Consider the following 21,172-nt stretch of genomic DNA (forward strand, 5'->3'; position numbering starts at 1 on the left):
GCTGCTTGGGGCCTTTTCTCAAAAGAGCCAGATTCCAGGGCAGGCTCTGCGGGGTCCTCCGGGTGACCCCGGCCCAACGGGGTGACCTCTCCGACCCGCTCACGCCTCTCCCGAAGTGGGGCGCGGGGCTCCGCGGGAGCTTCCCGGCCAGGGCTCTGCCCTCTGTGCGCAAGGCCAGAGAAACGGTGCAGAGGCGCTCCGCCGCCTCGCACGGTGCGGGCGAGGCTTCCGTGCCTCGGAGGGGCAGCACCTCGTGTCGCTGGCTTTCCATCCCGCCCGGAGCCAGCGTGAGGCCGGCCGCGGGCCAGCTCGCCCGGGCGCGCCGCGGGAGCAGGCCTTATTCGGGGGCCTCGGCGGCACCGCTCCGCGGCCACCGGGGCCGGGCGTCGCGGGCGCCTCGCAGGCGTCGGGAGCCGCGCGCGGCGCGGGGCGGCCCGGGCGCGCGGCGCTGATTGGCAGAGCGGGCGCCGCCGTCCAGGAAGCGGCTCGGGTTTCAGCGGGGGCGTGACCCGCAGCGAGGAGGCGGCGGCGGCGGCGGCGGCGGGGCCGCGGAGAGCGCCGCGGAGAGCCGAGCGGGCGGGCGCGGAGCGGAGCGGACCGGCGGGCGAGCGGCGAGCGGCGAGCGCGCGCGGCCGCCACAAAGCTCGGGCGCCCGGGGGCTGCCTGCGGCGTGCGAGGCCCGGCGCGGCCACCGCTCTCCGGGCTGGCGGGCGGCCCGCGCGCACCGGGGGGCCCCGAGGCCGCAGCTCGCGCGCGCTCTCCGGGCGCCTGCAACTTGCGAGCGAAGTTTGGCGGAGCGGACGCCGAGCCCTTTCTTCACCGCGCTTCCCCGGACCCGAGGGGCAGCGGGCGGGCGTGATGCCCGCGCGCCTCCGCAGCCTGCGGTGCGCGTGAAGCCGCGGAGCCTCCGCGCCGGCCGGGCCCACCGCCCTCCTCCGCCCCGGGACTCCTCTTGCTCGGCTTTGGAGGCTCTCCCGGGCGCGTCTCCGGCCGCATCCCGAGCCGCGCCGTGCGCGGGGACTGCCCGGATCGCGGAGCAGCGTTGCCATTCAAGGTAATCGGCGCGCTGGGCGCTTCGGGGAAGTGAGAGCGCGGGCAGGGGGCACTCCGCGTCCTGCGCCCCGGGCCGCGTCGGTGCTGGGGAGGTGGGTGCGAGCCGAGGGCTGGCACCCGAGGACCACCCACGCCAGGTGCTGACGCTGCCTCTGGCGCTGACAACCCCTTCGCTGTCAAAGTCGGGCGGGCGCCACCCCCGCAGGCCGGGGCTCCGGAGGCGCATCTTCGGGGTGCCCGTCCCATCCAGGTCCTGGAGGGAAGCCTTCCCCGGGAGGAAGCCTCTGGAGGCGGCGGCGGCGGCGGCGGTGGGGGGCTGGCGACCTCCCGGAGGGGTGGCGCCTGCGGGGGCCGTCTTTCGGGTTCCCAGGTTTCGGTGCGGGGCGCCCTTGCGCGAGCTCGGCGCTCCTGGGGCTAGGGGGCGACCTGGACCGACGTTTCCCCCTCGGCCCGCCCGCTCCGCCGCCGCCGATGTCGACAGCGCGGCGAGTCCCGACCTGCGCGCCCATTCCTGCAGCACCGGGCGGCGCCGGGGACGCGGCCGAGGGCGCCGGGCCTCGCGAACTGGTCCCGGGACGGTGCCTCCTCGCTCCCCACCTGGGGGGACCTCCCCCTCGGGGTACCCCTTGCACTGCGGGCGTGAAGCGCTGTCCACGCTTAAAACCCCATTGTCCCCCGCGTCCCAAATCCCCGTAAATCTTCCCCCGGCCTCGAACTCATTTTCATCTGAAAAGCCTGTTTAGTTTGAATAGAAAAGCAATCAGGCGCCCCTCTCCCGCTCCCTGGAATGTCAATTAAAATGCAGATTTCCCCAAGCTCTTTAGCGCCCCGAGAAGGGGCGAGAAAAACTGGAGATTCCAGGCCGTGCCGGGGAAGCTGCGCGACCGTGGAGCGGGTTGGCGGCGGGGAGCGCCCGGGCCGCGGCTTTGGGGGCGTGCGCCCGGGGCTGCGGGCGCTGATGCGGAGTCGGCGCGGGTCTGGGGCCGCGTTTGCTGGGATTTCCACGTGTTGCGGACTTGCTCCCCTAGGCTGGACTCCCCGGCGGATCGCCTGTCCTCCTCGGCTCTGGGGTGAAGTTGGGAGGCCTGGAGCAAGGGGGCTGGGGGTGGAGGCGCCCCTGCCCTGGCGCTGTTGACTTTCCCGCGCGAAGTCCGCCCAGGAGCGGAGGGGCAGGTGGCCCCTCTATCGGCCTCTCGGGGCGCGTGGGCTTGGGGTTTGGGGCTGTTAGCTGTGGCTCCCGGAGCAGGGCCAGGCGCCCGCGGGGCTCTTTGCGCTAGTCCCAGCTCGCGTCTTGGGGGGGCAGACTTGTGCCGGGGTTGGGGGGGCGGCGGCGGTGGACGAGAGCCATCCATCAGAGGGAGGGTGACAGCTCCAGCGGCGCGCGGGCTGAGCAGAGAGTTCCCTTTCAAGGGGAAAAATAAACAGGCTTTCGCTGAGGCTCAGACCCCGGGAAGGAGTATGGCTGTGCAGGCCGGAAGCCGGGCTTGTGGCCGCCAGCGGCATGCTGGGCCTGTGTTCCCAACACCGAGCCCCGGGACCTCATTATCCTGCCCGGGGGGTCGCCTGGGCCTGGTGTCCACTCCAGTACCTGCCGCCCCGGGGGCCTGGGCCTCGCAAAGAGCTGGGGCGGAGGACCGCCGCGGGGCCTGAACCTGGAGACTGACGGAAATTCAGGTTTTCCCTGGGGTCTGCCGCGGGCACTGGCCACTGTCCTCCTTTCTTGGCTGTGCAGGTGGGTGGAGCGGCCGGGGGAGCAGCCTGGGGTCAGTCCTTGCGCTGCGGGATGTGAGATTGCTCCTGAAGCGTTAGAGGCGGAAAATTCCCCTGCATTCTGTAGATGCACAGGAATGCTCTGTGCTCCCCTCCCACATGGCTGTAGGGATACACACAGCCTGTCTGAAGGCTCTTGACTTGAAGGGGAAGAGAAGTTAGGGAAGTCCCTGGAGCTGCACAGGCGCACACGGACACGTGCACAACGCGCTCTCCTCCTGCCTTTGCTGTGGATGGCAGCCTGTCACCTGTGCTTTCCTTATCCCTGCTCTGGGAACCTCTTCACTTGCACCCACTTGAACCCCAGGACTGGAAGGAACAATTTTTATGGTAGACCTTTAGGGAGGTGCCAGCGGTGTGGAAATCTCCTCAGCATAATTTGAAACATCAAGTTGGCACGCAGCAAGCCCGGGTTAGAGATTTTTGTATTAAAGTTCTCGCTCCTGCCTGCCCCCCCCCCCCAGCCTTAGGAAGTGTGGTTCATGGGGTCTGAAGCCTGAACTTGGGGTATCATTTTGTGGGACTGTTTGAATCAAATTCTCTGTCACTGACGACATGAATGAGTTTAAAGTTATTAGGAATATTTTAAACTTCCTGGGAAAAGTCCCTGCCTGGTATCCGTTGGGTGAACAGAATAGATAGATTGAGACTCCTGTGTGCCACATCCCGGTACCTGGGCTGGGTACCAGCCTCAGGCTTCGGACTCCGGCTTCCTGCTAGGGCAGACCCCGGGAGGCAGTGGTGATGGCTCAAGTAACTGGGTTCCCGCCATCCACGTGGGAGACCTGGATTCCATTCCTGGCTCCTGGCTTCCGCAGGCTTTGTGGATATCTGGGGGAGTGAAGCAGCCAGTGGGAGCTCCTTCCCTGTCTTTCTCTGTGTCTTTCTCTTGTCTCTGTGTCAAAGACAAATTTAAAATAAATAGAAATAAATAGGTTATTGGCCGAGCCAGCATGTCAGCGTAATTCACACATCATCATCATCATTAATAAACTCTTGCATTATTCATCCGAGTCTGCGCTTCTCCACCCCTCTGCTGAGGTTGGAGACGTTTAGCCGTCCGCTGCCGTTTGGTCGGTGCAGGGGACTTCTGGTCTTGCCCCCCCTTTTTGGATAGCCGCTTCGACTGTGTTCCGATTCTGTTCCGTCTTCTGGCGAGGGATTGAAATCCACTTCTGCGTTTGAAAATGAGTCCTGACAAGTGGAACCTGGTGGGGATTTCTCTGTAAGCTTCCTGGGATCCCTGTCTTCCGGAGCACCACAGAGGGAGTGGAACAAACCCCTGGGCTGCGAGCAGACGCCGGCGGTGGTTGGTCAGCTTCCGGAACGGCGGGAAGCGCTTAACGAGGCTGAGCGCCGGGGGACTGCTTTTGGGGTGCCCCTGGCACTGAGGTCGCGCCGTCCCTGCTTTGAGGGTGGCAGAGGCGACGGTGGATGGTGGAAGAGAACGTACTCTGCCTGACTGAAGTGGCCGCGCCTGGCTGAGTCCTGTGGCTCCTTTTACTGTATTTCTCCAAAGGATGCCTTTGCAAAGCTTGGCCTCGCGTAGTTTGTGGAGCGGGCCTGTGGAAGCACTTGGTTTTTTTGTTTGTTTGTTTGTTTGTTTTGTTTTGTATTTTTGGCAGATCATGAGAAAGAGCTCCGTTTGCACACCGTGGAGAGGCCGAGAAATGCTTTTCTCCCTCTTGGGTTTAAGGGAGCTGGCGCGGGGGAGGCTGCACTAACTCGTCCACTCTCCTTGTAGCGCGGCGGCATCGGCTGCGGCGGCAGCGTGTGCAGGCTCAGCTCAGCAGCGCCCTGGTTCCCGAGCCCCCCACAGGCTGAAGGCATTGCACGCAGTCCATGCTCCTGGAGGAAGTGTGCAGATGGGATTCACGTCCACATGGAGATATGGACGAGGACCGGGGATTGGCACCGTAACCATGGTCAGCTGGGGCCGCTTCATCTGCCTGGTCATGGTCACCATGGCAACCGTGTCCCTGGCCAGGCCCTCCTTCAATTTGGTTGAGGACGCCACGGTGGAGCCGGAAGGTGAGCTGCGTCCTTTCACTTTCGGGGGTGCCCAGTTGGCTCGGGGACTCGCGTGGGAAGTGGCACTCGCAGGAAGGCCTGTTGCAGAGTCAGCTGCCCTTGTATTTGTGACCGAGTCTTCCAAGGCAGAGACCGGGAGGGTCGGCTCTTTGCGGGAGCCCTGCAGGCGGCAGGCACCCTGGTGCGCTTGGGTGGTCTCTGGCCGCGTGGTGCGTTTCTCTGTGCTGGGTGAGGGAGGCGATGCCTGGGAGAGCAGTGGCAGCCAGCGCTGTGCCTCTGCAGCCCCTGCAGATCCGTCCCCACTGGGTAAAGACTTGCTGGTTTCCTGACAACAGGAGCCACTAAGGGAAGGTGGCCTACATCCGAAATGCTGACGTTTTGTTTTCATTGTTTAAGGAGAAACGGTTCTGAAGTTGAGCGTGGAGAAGCTTGACTTACTGGTTTCGTTTTTTTTTTTTTTTTTATGTCATTATAGTTCATACTTCCTAAGCCATGCATCACAGAGTGGCGGGTTCTATTGTAGAGCGACTTGAAGGTGACTGTTGCGGGGTCTTGTGCCTCCGTGAGAACTTCCAGGCCTCGCCGGGCCTGTGTTGGTGTTTGCAGTCCAAGGCTTCGTTGTGAAAGCCCCAGGCCAGTTGCGAGGACTCTGCAGGGCTGAAGTTTTCAGCCGGGCAGATTTGGACCCTGCTCCTGGGTTCTTGGGAGACAGTGCAAGCCAAGCCGCTGCTCGGTGCGGCCTTGGAATCTGTCATCAGCAGGGAATATTGGTAGCTGAGTTAGTGTTCGAGTGGTAATCCGAGAATAAAACGGCAGATCCCGGCACTCATCGCCACCTAATGAACCTGTGTACTGAGAGCCCACCTGGTGCCTGCTGGGCCTCGGGAGCCCGCGCCGAGCTGTGTGGTGTCTGGGGTTAGCCGAGCTGCTGTGCGTGGGGTGAGCGGGCACCGGGCTCGCTCTGTCGGGGGTGGCCGACAGGACAGTCCGGGGAGGAAGGAAGGCTGTGCTTGTCTGAGCTGAGAATTCTGAAAGGTGCCTGTCTTCCCTGGGCGCCCCTGTGCAGGCATCCGGAGAGGTAAGCACCCAGGCACTTGTCACCAGAGCGTGAGAGTGAGCTTGGGGAACTTTCTGTCCCGGAGAAGCGTGGCGGCTTTGTAATGAGCAGGTGCAGTGACGTCTCCGCCGCCACAGCATCCCCAGGAAGGGAGCCTGGTAGGAGTTTGGGTCTGCAGCTTGTGCAGCTGCAGTTATGGGCGGGTTCGGAGCTGCCTCCCCGTGCCCTGTGCTGTGCCGTCGAGACCAGAGGGTTTGCAGCAGTGAGTCGGCTTCAGAGAGCCGAGTGGGAAGGCGGAGGTCCCGGTTTCTGAAAATCATCACTGTGCTTCTTCAGTTTCACTAATAATTAAAATGGATGTTTCCGTAATTGCTGCTTTTCCCTCCAGTGCAGAATGGAGGGAGCTGAGCTGGGATTTCCTACAGATAGGTTAGGGACACTGTCATTTTTCATTTGGATTGTCAGGGCGGCCTTGTTGTCACTTGGTTTTAGTCCTGGAGGGTTTCTTCAGCCAAATTTAGTATTGAAGGAGGGTCAAGGTGGGCGAGCACCTGCAGAGAGAAACAGGGGAAGCCCCCGAACGGTGCCTTGGGTCAGAACTGCTACCTGACAGCGTGGTGTCAGGAGCAGCTCTTCCCAAGCGGAGGAAATCCGAGACGTCCCTGAAATGTTAGGCCGTGTTTCACCAGTGTCCTTTGTGTGTTTTTTTCTGGGATCATACCTGAGTTCCATGAGGTTTGCATCCGGAATCGTGAGGCACTAAATACAGAACAGGGTTGGAGGGGAGCGGAAACCCCCACGTAAGAGAGGTTTTGGACAAGCCTGGGAGCCCCCGGATCTGTTTCCCTTTCTGTCTGTCACCCGAGGGTGTGGTGTTGGTCTTCAGGGTCTCTTCGTTGGTATCTGATGAATATTGATGTCTTCTGACTGCCTCCCTCCAAAGGGCTGTTGGGGTTTCAGTGTCACCTGGACACAAGGGGCAGTTAGCACTGGCATCCGGGGCGCACCCCCTGCTGGCTGTTGTCATCAGTGTCCCTGGGTGGGCTCTGGGGGACATGGAGAAGATGGAGAAGCCCTTTCTGTGCCTGGGGTCTCCAGGCGACTGTGTTTGAGCTTCTTAGGGCCCCCTGTCTGCTACCCAGGGTTGGTGGAGATTGGAGCCCTAAGACCGGTTTGTTCCTGGAAGAGTGTGGCTTTGGAGATAAGGAAGGTGATGGAACTGTAGATGAGATAGGAGTGTCAGGGACTGGATGGGGTTGGGCTGTGTGTGTGTGTGCGCGCGCGCGTGCGTGTTCCTTCCATCTGTCCCCCACTCCTCTGTCCCTATCTGTCTGAACTCCACGTTAGTCTAACTATAGCTTCCTTCCTTCCGTTAGCAGTTAAGGTCAACTTTGACTTTGCAAAGCCTTATCTTGGAAGACTTTTTGGTTTGCTAATTGGGAAGCTCAGTTCGGATCCTGCACTTGGGACCAGAAAGCAAGGTGCCTAAGGAGTTCTGGGAGGAGCCTGGGTCCCAGGGTCTGTTTCCTTTGGCCGTTTTGGTTCTGGGGAGTGGTTCTGTGCTGATACCAGAGCAGAGAGCCTACCTTATCGTACATTAGAATACATTAGCATATCCTACACCTTGTCATTGGCCATTTCTGAAGTGGGGCCAGTGAGGTTGGGTCTGCTCAGTTGACGGAAGAAGAACATCTTGGGGAGATTGTAGCTGTTTGTCTTGCAGATTGAAAGTGATTATTTTCTGTTGGCCGAGGTTCCTGGTTCCTTGTCAGGGGTGTAGATGGCCGTGACTGATTGAAAGGGGAGCAGGCTGCAGTGCTGAGGTCTGTTCTGTTGATGGGTATTCCAGGCAAAGGCAAGCCCGGTCGCCTCCAGGAGGAGGCAACTCTTACTTTCAGGTTCTTCCTGCTGTTGTCACCTAGGATGGTTAATGAAGCCTTGTTTGCTTTGCCAGTGTCTCTGTTTACACCAGCCCAGTAGGAGCTGGAATAAAAGGGCTTTCCCAATCCCAACCCCTTAATTACTTTCCCACCCTCCGCATCGCGTGATTCTGAGCAAGGAACAACCAGAGGGGAAAAGTAGTTTGCCTGCCTTTTTCTTAAAGCGATGTTGGGGCCATCTCCTGAGAGGCGGTGCTGTCCTGGGCCAGTCTGAACTGGTCGGAAGTTGGATAACAGAGAAATGGAGTGTGGGGTCTGTGTTGAATGCTCCCTGAGTCTGGTTTTTCCAGTGAGTCCTTTGTTAGAAGAATTGCAAATGTGCTATCAGCCATACGCGTTTAATTGCAAGTGAGAAGAAAAAAAGAACCTATCCACATACCAAGAGTGAGTGCTTTAAACCAATCTTCTGTTTCATATTATCGGCATCTTTTCCCTCAATATGGGTGTTAATATTTAAGAGTTGACTGTAACTTGATAGTTAGCTTAGGAACAAGGACTTATTCTTGGCCAATTAAACCAAATGCAGGCTTATGCAGTTAAATACACAATGAAGTACACATTCTTTATTAGTATATAAAGTATTTCACAATTTGTAGACAAAGAGCTGTGTTTAATATTACTTCTAGAGCAAAAATCTGGCAAGCCCAGAGAACTGGTATTTGTATAATTTCTATACTGGCTCCCTCTGATCCGAGTTTGGACTCGTGTGTGTGTGTGTGTGTGTGTGTGTACGTGTGTGTTTTCCGCCTGTTTATTTTAACCAGTTGAAACACTGAGCATCTGCTCTGCCCAAAGGCCCCCCCATCCCCCTCCCCCAGGCCAAAACTGGAGACTTGTTCCTTTACATGCTTCTGACTTAGTTGAGGGTGAGAATTCAAATAACCAGAGCAATCCAATACGAGAAGTTTCTAAAATCAGACTTAATGAGTAATTACATGGTTATGGAATAACTGGGGTGGTGTTTAAACAGGAAGAGTTTTGTTTAATGTTCACATTCTCAATAAAATCTATCCCGCAAGCCCTCTAGCTTGCTGACTGCTGTTCGGCTGCCTGGCTGGCGGGGGCGATTGTTAGAATTCTGCCCGCCCCCTTCCCCCCAGTCTGTCTCTTACCTTTCCATTCAAGCCATTTTAGTCTCCACGGGACAAGGTGGGCAGTTGATTTTTGGGTGCCGCTGTGTTAGTAGGTAGGAAGCCGTGCCCCCCCACCCTGAGTCGATTCCTAGCGGGGTGATTTGCCGTGGGAGGCAGTTCCGAAATTATAATTTGGAGCCTGTGGGATTTCTGCAGCTGTGTGGAAAATGTCCGTAGTCTGTCGCTCTGTTCTTCCTTCGGTTTTGGCATGGTTTTCATCTTTTCTCTGTGTCTCAAGGGAGGTTGGGAGGTGGCTCTGGACTTTTTCACCCTTCCTGGTGTCTGGTACCGCACCGCCCCTCATCATACTCTTCCCCGACTCACTGTCTCAGTGTCTGTCCATCTGTCCGTCCTCCCTTCATTTCTTTCTCTAAGATTTACTTGAAAAGCAGAGTTAGAGAGAGAGGAGAGAGGAGGGAGAGAGAGAGGGAGGGGGAGGGAGAGAGAAAGAGAGAGAGACGATCTTCCATCTGCTGGTTCATTCCCCAATGGCCGCAATGCCCATGGCTGGGCCAGGCTAAAGCCAAGAGCCTTGAGCCCCATTGGGTCTCCCACGTGGATGGCAGGGTCCCAAGCACTCGGGCCACCCTCCGCTGCTTTCCCAGGCATATTAGCAGGGAGCTGGATTGGGAGTGGGCGGCTGGGACTTGAACTGGCGCTCATGAACAGCATGCCGATGTCGCAGGTGGCGGCTTTACCCACTGTGCCACAGCGCCAGCCAGTAGTGATGACGTGGAAGACAGTGTGTGGCTGCCGAGTGAGCCCACTGAGAGGCCTGGGCATTCAGCCTTGCCTGTTCTGTGAAGAGCTGGAGTTCTGAGAACCTGGGCTCCGCGTGATAATGACTCCAAGAAGGAGGAGCGGACCACTGTGAACCCAGCCTTGACTTGTTGGGGCGCTTGAACCTGAGTCTTCGAAGCTTTGTGTGACGCGAGTTCCATTTTGGGGTGCATGGTTACCTTCATGGGAAACCTCAAGTTCTCCATGAACCACCCCTTCCTCCTGCTAGCCCAGATGGACTGCAGCACTGGCCTTCTTGGATTAGGGCACGCGAGGGGGTGAGGCAGGGCTGCAGGCCAAGTTCTTGGCAGGAGAATCTGGTTGAGCAGTTGCTGTGACGGCCTTCCCGTTGTGGGGACGTCTCCTAGGGAAGTTAACCAAGGTCACACTGTCTGCAAGGTTCTTTTCCCTTGCTCTGATCCTTTTCTTCCCCTTATTAGGGTGAGATAGAAGATCCCAAATGGTAGCCCCGTCGGCAGTGCGTGGTGGCTCTCCGGGTGTATACCTTTGAGTTTTTGCCATGTAGATATTCCCACGGAGCATGGTTTAACCACTGGGAGCACTGGGATCATGCTTGAGGCGTTTGTGCCGAGAATGGGCGCCCTGTAGGGTTTTGGTCATTTGGGTTTGAGAAGCTGGGTTTCCTAGGGGGTGTTGAGGTGTTGAAGGTGTTACTTATTCCACTGCGGAATATCCTAAGTGGTTACACCCCACTGTGGACTTTTGCCTCATCACGGGGATATTAAACATCTCTGATTCTTTTTGACTAGGCTGAGTTAGGGACCTGAGCTGTGGCATATTCTTGCCTTTTAACCCCCTGTCCAACCACGAATGGTGAATTCCAAGTCATTTGTGAATGGAATGCACACATATAGAATTTCAGGTTATGGTGAGCGTGTTTTATGAGGAGGTTAAAAATAGCTTATAAGGCAAATGCTGATAGATTCAGGCATGAGAACAAGGGATGCATTTATTTGTGTGATTTATGTAGTACCTCTCCTTAAACAGCTCAATTTTGAGCTCTAGCAGTCATAAAGGTACATCTGTGTAAGCTGTCATATTTTTCCACCAAGAACTCTTACATTGGTCCACCTGACCTATTTTTACACCTAATGGTTTACCATTAAGTTTTTTCATAGGTGACCAATTGTAATGTCTTAAAAGTATGCAGACCTCCTTGAGAAAGGTGACCTTGTGTGTGTGTGTGCAGTGCGCTGGGGTGTAGTAGGTTTAAAATTTTGGTAGTGGCGAGCCTCAGCTCTTTAAACACAGTGGACAGTTGGATTGCCTCAAAGACGTGTGACTGCCTTCAAGGGGCCTGCTTCCGGTCCTGCTAAGCCTCCTGGATTTCCAGCAGGACGTGTCGCATTCTTAGCTGGCTGCAGTAGGCACATGTCGAATCTATATCCTAGCTGTTGTGAAAGCGCTCCGTTCTCTACAAGACCAAGGATCGCCTACACGGTGAATCCAAATTCCGCACGTGGCATTAGTTTTCCAAAAGTGAATCAAATTAAACAGAAGTGAATTGCGTTGTTCCGAATGGCCTACGGTGTGCTTTCTGGAGGCAAAGAATTCAGAGGGACCTTGGGAACCTGGCCTGGGGAGCTGGGTCTGTTTCTACTATCTCCTGGTGCAGTGACCTTAGACAAGTTAGATAACCTATCTGAGCCTCAAAGATAGTATCTATCTGGAGGGCGAATGTGCAGATTTATGCAAATGGTGGCACAGGCTCTGTGCTGAGCAAATGCTGGTTTCTTCCCTGCCCCGCCCCACTGTCTAAGTAAATTTAAAGTCAGTGTGGCACACACATGATAAGATGTTTGCCCCACAGTACACAGTGATAAGTCTTCTGATGGGAGGCATTTACATGAGCTAAGATAGAAAAGGGGCTCTAGGCCCTGGATTTATTATCCAACCCTCTTTGTTATCCTGGGCTTTTGCAAGTCCCTTGGATTTTAGAAATGGGATCATCTTGCTGCTTGCAGTCCAAATGGTTCAGAGTTGACTTTTTTTTTTCTCCTTTGTTGAAAAAACTCAGTTGTGGCCATGTAATAGCAGTGGGACGCAAATGTCACGACGCACAACATAGTTTGGCAAGAGTTTTCTGTGTGGGGCTTCCAAGGGTTGTCGTTAGGCCCTGTGCCTTGTGGGGAGAAGCTGATGGATTGGATGGAGGCGGCTTGGGAGGAGGGTGCTCTGCTTCTGTCGGGGTCAGCATGCTGGGGTTGCCTGCACCAGGTGTGCCTGCCGTGACGTCCCTGGCTAGCCTGCAGGGTGTTCCGGGTGCACAGGGAGCGGGGCTTCCTGCCTGCCTGGTGGGGGCTCCTTGTGATAGGACCTGCGGTACGGGAGTGGGGAGGAGCTGACCTGGTGTACCCCTGTGGACAGGCCAGAGGGCTGAGGTCATCCTCCCGGAGGCCATTCTTTGGGATGATGATGAACACCGTGAGGGGGGATGAGCTCATGTGCCCTTAGCCCATTCCTTGAGCTTGCGATGGTGATGACTGGCTACTGTGGATGAAGTGCCGGCCATGTGTTGGAAGCTGCGCTGGGTACTTGGACGTGGATTATCTCGAATCCCGTAATCCAGAGGCTCCCAAGTATTGCTGTTGCCATGATACCGACAAGGCAGCTGTGGCTCTTGGAGATAAGTGGACCCAGGCCTTTGGGGGATTGTTTGGTCCAAGGATGAGCTGCCAGGTGGTTCCTCCTCCTCCTTCCTTATTCTCATTCTTTCTCGCCTGTCACCTGACCCTGGGGACACTGTCATTTACTGCTGGTTCATTCTGTTCCTTCCGCACACGTCTGCGCCTGTCCCCTTGAGGTCACTGGAAAGAAAATCCTGGGCAGTAAAGTCCTTGGTAGCAAGTCTCCCAGAGTGGACTGTCACGATACGTGTCTTATTGGGGCGGTGCTGTGGCACAGCACGTAGACCTGCTGCCTGCGATGCTGGCGTCCCATGGGGCATTGTTTTTTGTCCTGGCTGCTCCAGTTCCCGTCCAGCTCCCTGCTGATGGCCTGGGAAAAGCAGCAAAGGATGGCCCAAGAGTTGGGCCCCTGTAACCCACGTGGGAGACCCAGATGAAGCTCCTGGCTTCTGCCTGCCCCAGTGCTGGCCATGGTGGCCATCTGAGGAGTAAACCAGCGGATGGAAGATGCCCCCACCCTCCCTCTTTTTCTCTGTGTAACTCTGACTTTCAAAATAAATAGATAAATCTTTGGGGAAAAAAAAGGAGAAGAAGCTGACTCCCTCTGCTGCCCCAGAGATCTGTGGGAACCGCTCTGGGTCCCAGGTGGTGACTCGGGACCGTGGGCAGGAGGTGGGGATGAGACGGCCGGCCTGCTTTTGCCCATCCGTGTGTACACCACCTCTGGAGGACTGCCCTGGGCGGCACCAAACACACGCTTTTGGTCGCTGCTTTGATATCCCGTCCAGTTTATCTTCCTGGCATTTCTGATTTGCAGTTGAGTGGGAGATCTCCCCCTGCAGCCCTGGCACGGACCTGTGCCCCCGGCGTGCCCGTGCTGGAGGCCTGCCACCTTCTTCTGAGGCTCGCCTCCCTGCAGAGACTCAGAGAGCCTGGGGGTGGGGGGGACAACAAGAAGGAAAAGGGCTACTCTTCCATCAGCCCCGGCCGGGAGGGGCGTCCCTAGGAGAAAAGGAGGCCAGGGGAGTGGAGCCCGTTCTTAAGGAAAGCAAAGTTCACTTTGCTGTTGTTTCTTTTTTGAAGCGACCTATGATTGATCCCAGCTGCTGCAGGGGTGCGTGGGGGTCTGACTTAGTCACTGAACTGTGCTCCGGTCACCTACAGGGGGTCTCCCAGGGGCTGGAAGTAGGAGGAAGTTGTAGAAACTTTGGCTGGAAGGAGACAGGGCCACTTCCCCTTAAACTTGCAATCCTGGGTGTGATGCCGCCTTGGCGCTTGGCAGAGTCGAGAGGGTTCGGGACAGATGCGCTTTCGGGATCACAGGGAAACTGCAGTGACTTCCTAGGGTGTGGGTTCATTCGTTATCCCCAGTTTTTTAAGACCGTGCTACGTGCTGGTTGTGTGGGGACAGAATGACAAGCAGAGGACAGTGGCCAGACCCGTCAAGCCAGGGAGGCCGGCCTCAGGCAAATAACCGCATCATGAAGGGCCCAGTCCTGGGTGGAGAGGAGGTGCTGGGAGGCAGACAGGTTGAGTCCCAGAGGTGGACTGCAGGGCGCCGGCACCCGCAGGGTTTTCCCAGGCCCTGGCTGTGATGCCTCTGAGGTTGCGCTTCTAAATCAGGAGCGGGGCACCCGCCTGACCCTGCAGCCAGGTCACCCGTGTGGCCTGACTGGGCCCAGCCCTCTTGCCTGCCTGCTTGTCCCTGGTCTGTCGCTGGCTTCACCTGTCAGTGGAGGTGGACCTGGCCGTGGGGTGAAGGTGTGCAGCCCACTTCCGCTGCTGAGAGGGTGTGGCCAGTGAGGGGCTGCCAGCCTGCACTTGAGCTGGGTCATTTTGGCTGGCTCCTTCACCATCACTTCTTTGCTCGTGGCACTGCCTGGATATGGCCAGAGGGCTGGGCGGCCAGGCCTGGGCAGGGCAGCCCGCCTGGTCTGTGGGTAGCCAGGATGCTTGGGAACCTCACTGAGATCAGATGCTCAGGGCGGGGTGGCGGGGTGGGGTTGGAAAGAGGCTTTGCCAAGGACAGGGAGCTCCTCAGGGTTGGTTGGTTTGTCCAAGCTTTTACCTCCGTGCACACACGCGGGGTAGGACAAGGGAGAGGGGTTAACTGTGGTGGCGCCCGGGTCTTAATTTGGAATTTCCTGAATTGATGTGGGTTTCACTCCTCTGGCACAGGAGCCCGAGAAGGGGAGGCTTTCGGTTCTCTGCGAAACACCAGAGAAAAGTGATCCCTGTGGCGCTGGCTGGCCTTCCCCCTGTCCTGCAGTGCAAAAGCAGCTGGGCCCGGGGCCCGCCCACCTCAGACTCCCCGCCGCTCCTCAGAGGGACTCGGGGCCACCTCTGTGCGTGGTCCTTTCCCCTGGCCAGGGAGCAGGGCTTCAGCCTCCGCCCGGCTTCCCCTGGCCGGGCCCAGCTCGCTGAGCCCTGGGCAGCAGGACCAAACCCATTCAGGGGAGGAGGGCCATCTGTCGCCCAGTCTCCAGCTGCTGTCCCTCATTTGCAAGTGGCTGGGGCGCTGCATCTGCAGCCTCTGAACCAGCACTGGACCTGGGGTCCTGCTGAGAGGATAAAGATCCGAGGCCTTTAAATAAACTTGCTGAACAATGCCCCCAGAAGGTCCCTGCTGGAGGCAGCCCTGCCCTCCTGGAGCGACTCTTGGCCTCCCACCCCCTTCCACTTTAAAAGTATTTCTTTATTCAGAAAGTACTTAGCAGGGAGGGCCTGGGAAAATGTCAGACAGGATTTGGACATCGATCTGAACTTATGGACGTAAAGGGCGAATGTACCCACTGGAGGCTGGGCCGTTTATTGGGAGTTGTATCAGGCTCGGGTCGGTGCTGGGAGCTGCAGGTAATGTGACCCATGCAAGGGTGGCTGTTCCTGGACACGGCTTCTGGAATGTACTCAGCTCACCGGAAGGCTGGCCTCCGGCCTGTGGACCCTGGGAGGCACAACTCTCAGCCTCCTTGCTCTGGTTTGGTGCCTGCAGGGTTATTCCCAGCATGCTTTGGGGCTGTGTCAGTCACTGAAGCCCTGAGCCCTGCTGGCGTCTTGGGGATTCTATGAGGTGTTCCTGTGCCTTGCACCATGAGTATGTGAGGATCTCAGAGAGTTCGTGGAAAATGGAATTAAAAGACAAGTTTGGTTGGTTGCAAAAAAAAAATGTGAAATCCATGTGTATGAGGAATCAGGAAAAATGCGTGTTAGAAGTCCATGCATGGATTAGCATTTTTTTGCACCACCTTTCAATTCCATTTTTCCAGGGACTTTTTGAAGGCCCCATGTATGCGGCCTGTGCCAGGCCCTTGTGTTTTTGCTGGAAGGATGAGTGGAGCTGGTATTTTAATGAGCCCCAGACCACGCCCCTCGCCAAATGAATCAAACAGGTGCGGCCATGGGTGCCGATAATGATGCATCTCACGAGATCTTGGATGTTTAGCCCCCGTGGGAGTTTCCAAAAGTCCTCCCCTAGGGAACTGACAGGTATGCAATGTGACAGATTGTTCACCTGAAAGAAAATCCTGTTTTGTAGTCCAAGCAATGCCAGTTGAGGTTCTCGTGGGGTTGGGAGAAGCCGCCTGGAGGTGCCACCTGCCGACAGGGCCCTGGGTGGCTGAGCCGCAGGGGCACCTGCTTCCCTGGGTGGCAGGTGCTTTCTCTCAGTTGAGCCCCTTCCTCGAGAGCATACACAGAGGCCTTCCCAGCCAGCCTGTGCTGTTGTCCTTGTGCTGACCTTGAGGGGCCGTTGTGTTCCGTAAACCATGACTCAGGCCTGGGAGAGACAGGCTTGGAAGTCTTGTCCCAGGACCCTCCCGGAGGTGAACTTTACTCAGCCAGGGCCTCGGGCCAGCACGTCAGCCTCTCCTAGAAACCCCAGGCCCTGCAGAACCTCTGCCCCCGCCGCAGCCTGCTGACCCCGCAGGTTCCAAGTGGCGGTCTTTGTGCCCAGCGGCCCCTCCAGAGGCTCAGTGAGCGGCTGCTGGATGGGTGGGGCAGGCAAGCTTCAGCTTGGCCAGGACCTCAGGGGTAAACAAAGCCAGGCTGTCCAGAGGGACCCGGGCTTTGCAGCCCGAATAGGAGCCTGCCAGGCGGAGTGGCAGGACAGGGGTGTTGGGGGAGGTGGGGTGTGTGAGGACAGGTGAGGCAAGGGGCGAGGGGGAGGAGAGAGCCGTCTGTGGCCTGGAGCAGCCCCGCGCTCGTGCCGAGCTGCTCTTTTGGTTTTATTCTGAGTGTCGTGAGGCTTACGTGCAGTCGGCCTCTGATGGTCCCAGCCGTCGTGGGCCTGCAGGGCCGCCGTGACGGCAGCAGCGAGGGGCCCAGCAGGGCTGCGGAAGTACCAGCTTTCTCTGCCGCGTGTGGCAGGTGCGTTTGCGGGAGGCAGGAGGCGCAGGGCCTGGGTGAGCGGGCGCCGTGGACACAGACTCTCCTTGTCCCTGGAGCTGCGGCCCGGTTTCGCAGTTCTTGCTCAAGCGGAGCAGCCAGTATCTAGGGATTTTGTGCAGATGCTGCTGAGTTCATGCCTGTGTCTTACTGGTCCAGTGGGAGGTTTTCAGTATTTTCATTTTATTTGGAAGAGAGAGACAGGGGAAGAGAGAGAGAGAGAGAGAGATCTTCCATATGCTGGTTCACTCCGTAAATGCCCACGATAGCCAGTGCTGGGCCCCGCCACAACCAGGAGTCAGGAACTAACTCCCTTTGGGTCTCCCATGTGGGTGGCAGGGGCCCAGGTCCTTGGAGTCATGACTGTCTCCAGTGTGCTCAGTAGTAGGAAGCCGGGTGGAAGCAGAGCTGGGCTCTGACGGAGGCTCTCTGACATGGGATGCAGGTGTCCAAGTGGCTTCTTAACCCCGCCCCCACTCTCCCCCGCCCCGCCCCGTGGAGTTTTGCTGTGGTGAGGGAGGTGCGAGCTGCATGTAGTCATGTGACCAGGGAGAGCGTTTTCCCCGTGAGCCTCTGTCTCTTTTGGGGAGCGCTGTCATTAACCTCCTAAAACACCGGGATCGAGGTCGGGGGTGTGGACAACATACGGAGTGAAGATTTCCACTTTGGATCCAAACATCGGGTGATCCCGGGGACTCGGCCACTTTCTCGGGCACTTTTCTGACATTTCTTTTTTCTCATGGTAACAGCGTAATTTCTCTCCGATGCAAAGAGCAGTTCACCGTGTTTCTCCAGGACAGCCCCGAGTTATATGAAGGGTGTGCCTACCTCTATAATTTTTAATGGTTCCCACATTGGAAGCATTAGCCCTGATCCCCTCTGATGGAGAGGAAGGGGAGGCCGTCTCGAGTTTCTGGGGCAGGCAGGCTGCTGCACAGGTGGCTGTTAGTGGCTGTCACCGGCTCCTGTGTTGGTGACAGGGCGTGCGTGGGTAGGACAGCTGGCCGGCTGGCCTGGGGAGACCGCTGCGGCCCTTCAGGCTGCTCACTTACCTGTCTTTTGTGGCACAGGCTTCTTTCTGTCCCCTGTATGCAGAGTATCCCCACCCACTCCTCCCCAACATGGACAAGCGGTCCCTGGCCTTGTAAGGCCTCCGTGTGGTGTCAGGAGTTTGTTTCCCTCCAAGGAGGGAGAAGCTTGGTGTTTGAGCTGCAGCCGCCACTCACACGCCACCGTCCTTCTGCCCACGTGCGAGCCCCGTGGTCAGGGTCAAAGTCAGTTGTTTGTGACGTCATTGTGGGCGCCACCCCGCCTTTCCATCTCTGTGCTGAGCGTGCAGCTGGACTACTGAAGACTGGTCCTGGACAGGCCAGGTGTCATCTGTCTGTCTGTCTGTCTGCTTGGACTCCCTCTATTCTGGGTTTTTAATAACTCCTCCTGCCATGATGGGTGTCCGAGGGCCTCTGCCTCCTGTCCCTGTGGATGCCCAGTGGGTCTCAGCCAGTGGTGACTTCATACCAGGACCCCTGTGTGGCCACTGTGGAATGTCGTGGAGGCCAGCAGGGCCAGGGTGGGCTCCTGGGCCCTGGGCAGGACACTGCCACCCACCCGCTGTGCTTCCGGTGTGACTGCCGGGACGTTTGCCCCGGTTTCTCTTCTCAGGACACCTGGCATTCCCACGGCCGTGATACTTAGCAGCAGCACGTCTGGGAGGCCGCCAGAACCCACGGCCATTGTACTACTCGTGCTGTGCGTGGGAGCCCTGTCTGTGGCCCCGAGACCCTGCTGCTGCTGTGTCCATCACCACCTGCCTCTCCGCCCTCCTCGCCTGTCCTGTCTCCCCTTGCTTTCTTCTGGAGGAATCTGTCTGGGGATTTCTTTCCTTTTCCCTCTCTTCCCGGAGGAACGTGTCTGGGAATGGGACAACCCTCCAGCCCTCGATGCCCGGAACCGGCACTGTCTCGGCATCCGAAAGTCCCCAACTTTCCTGGTGAGACTGGACCTGGTTGGATGCGCCGGGGGCACAGCCGGCTTCTTCCTGGCTCCGCACTTGAAATCTGTCACCCGTTCTCCCTGCAACGCATCGGACAGGGCAAGGCTCGGCTTTCCCATCTGTTCTCTGTTTGCATTTGGGCGCCATTTCAAAAACCACACGGGAAAGGTTTATGGGCAAACATTATAAAAAGTGACAGCCTGAAGTGCTGCTATCGCTGGTTTGGCAACGCGGAGCGTTACCTGAAATAGCTGACCGTTCCCAGCCCTCCCGGCGACACTGTGGACGCGCCCGTGAAGTCCCACAGGGCAGGGAGTCCTCGCGTTGTTTATTTACAGAGGGATAACCTCCTGCAGCTTCCAGAGAGTGACGTCAGCGTGATGACGCAGTGGGAGCGTGACCTCTACCCTCACCTGCCTCAGTTTCCCCCTCTCTCCAGCTGGAGACCCCATTTATTTTATTTATGCCAGCAACAGCCAGAGAAGGATCAGGTTGAAGCCAGGAAGCCGGGAACTCGATCCACGGCTCCCACATGGGTGGCATCACTGATGTCTCCCAGGGCGCTCATTAGCAGGAAGCTGGAATTGGAAGTAGAGCTAGAACTCAAACCCAGGCCCTGTGATCCTAAGTAGTGTCTTACCCACTGTGCTGAATGTCTAGCCTGCCTTAGTTTTAAATTTCTGTGCGGGTGGGGCTGGTGCTGTGGCACAGTGGGTTAAGTTACTGCCTGCAGCGACAGCATCCCATATGGGTGATGATTCGAGTCCCAGCTGCTCCACTTCCGATCCAGCTGCCTGCTAATGTGCCTGGGAAAGCAGCGGAAGATGGCACAAGTGCTTGGGCCCCTGCACCCACATGGGAGACCTACAGGAAGCTCCTGGCTCCTGGGTTCGGCCTGGCCCAGCCCCAGCTGTTGAGGCCATTTGGGGAGTGAACCAGTGAATGGGAGACTTCTCTCTCTCTGTGTGTCTGCCTCTCTCTCTCTCTCTCTGTAGCTCCGCCTTTGAAATCACTAAATAAAACTTCTAAAAAAATTTGTATGAGGGGGCTTCAAAAAGTGCATGGACAACTGAGTTAAAAGATACGTTTTTTTGGTGCACAGAATTTTGGGTTCCATGTCTGTGAGCGGTTTTCACAAAGTTGGTGAAGAATTGTGTTATGGGTGCGCATTTTACACAGTGGCTGTACTACCACTTGGGGTGCCCACGTTGCAGATTGGGGTCCCCGGTCCCAGTCCTGGCTCTGGTTTCCTGCTCACGTGCGCCCAGGGAGGCTGCAGGTGGTGGCTCAAGTACTGGGTCCCTGCCCCCCACGTGGGAGACCTGGATTGAGTTCCAGGCTCCTGGCTTCCACTTGGCCTGACCCTGCCCAACCCTGGCTATCGTGGGCATTTGGAGTGTGAACCAGCGGATGGAAGGTCTCTCTCTTTCTGACTCTGTCTTGTTCTCTCTGCCTTTCAAATAAATAAAATAGTAAATAAAAATCCATGTTATGAGATAACTATGCATGGATTAAACAGTTTTTGCACTAGAATACATTTATCTTATAATTCAATCTTCCATGAACTTTTTGAAGTACTCCTGGCTCCCAGGGGGTAATGTCTTAGGGAGTGTGGGGAAGGACAGGGACTCAGGGCAGGGCAGGGACTGGACACAGCTCTGGGCACGGGACTCGTCTGTGCCATGAGTTTGTGACCAGCTGTGGAAGAATCCCTGCCTTTTTTTTTTTTTTTTTTTTTTACATAGTTTTACATAGCTGTCCATGCTGCCAGAATATCATATCCCAGCACTCACGGGTGTGAAATTGCGAGAGAAAATGCGAGTGGGTGCGAGGAAACCTGCCCACCACGACCTGCCCGTGTTGACCCTGTGGTGTGGCTGCAGCAGGCAGAACCTTCCAGAAAGTCAACTTGTCAGCTTGTTTGGTTAGCAGTTTTCGGCAGCAGTGACAAGGGCCTTGCAGCACTGGTATGTGTGTCTGCATTGCTGCTGGCTTGGCTTCTGTTTGGGCTTGAGTTTACATCGTGGTAAGTGGGAGAAACGTATCGTCTGGCTGTGGAGGCCTCTGCGAGACCATTTGGCGCTTAGCGAAGAGCATCTGGAAGCTTCTGCTGCTGTTGTGGTGGGAGCAGAGGAGGCGTCTCTGCAAAGGTGAGCAGGCTGCTGTGGCCCTGGAGGGCTGACCCAGGAGACGTTCCTGTTACTGTAAAAGGGATTGTTTGGGTTTCCCAGGCAGTTCTTTGCCCTGTGTCAACTGCCCTGGCCCAGTAGCGCACACACGCGGCCTGCGGGAGCTGGGGGAGAGGGAGTGGTCAGGCCAGGGGAAGGATGCTAGGCAGGGAGGGAGGTGGCACGGTGGGCCAGACGCAGCATCCCTGGGGTCAG

At 57.2% G+C, this 21,172-nt stretch overlaps 1 protein-coding gene across 12 annotated transcripts in view; it reads left to right on the forward strand.

Annotated features, from left to right (window-relative positions):
• The first annotated feature begins 569 nt into the window (after positions 1-569).
• The window catches only part of FGFR2 (fibroblast growth factor receptor 2), a 104,983-nt gene continuing 84,380 nt past the window's right edge, over positions 570-21,172 (forward strand). For 9 of the 12 annotated variants that reach the window (XM_008270456.4, XM_070056995.1, XM_008270457.4 and 6 more), the window contains exon 1: positions 4,568-4,854. In XM_008270456.4, the coding sequence (XP_008268678.2) occupies positions 4,689-4,854 (166 nt within the window). In that variant the 5' untranslated portion in view covers positions 4,568-4,688. 12 annotated transcript variants of the gene reach the window in all.

The sequence above is a fragment of the Oryctolagus cuniculus genome, chromosome 15 (genome assembly GCF_964237555.1).
Source record: "Oryctolagus cuniculus chromosome 15, mOryCun1.1, whole genome shotgun sequence".
NCBI lineage: Eukaryota > Metazoa > Chordata > Mammalia > Lagomorpha > Leporidae > Oryctolagus > Oryctolagus cuniculus.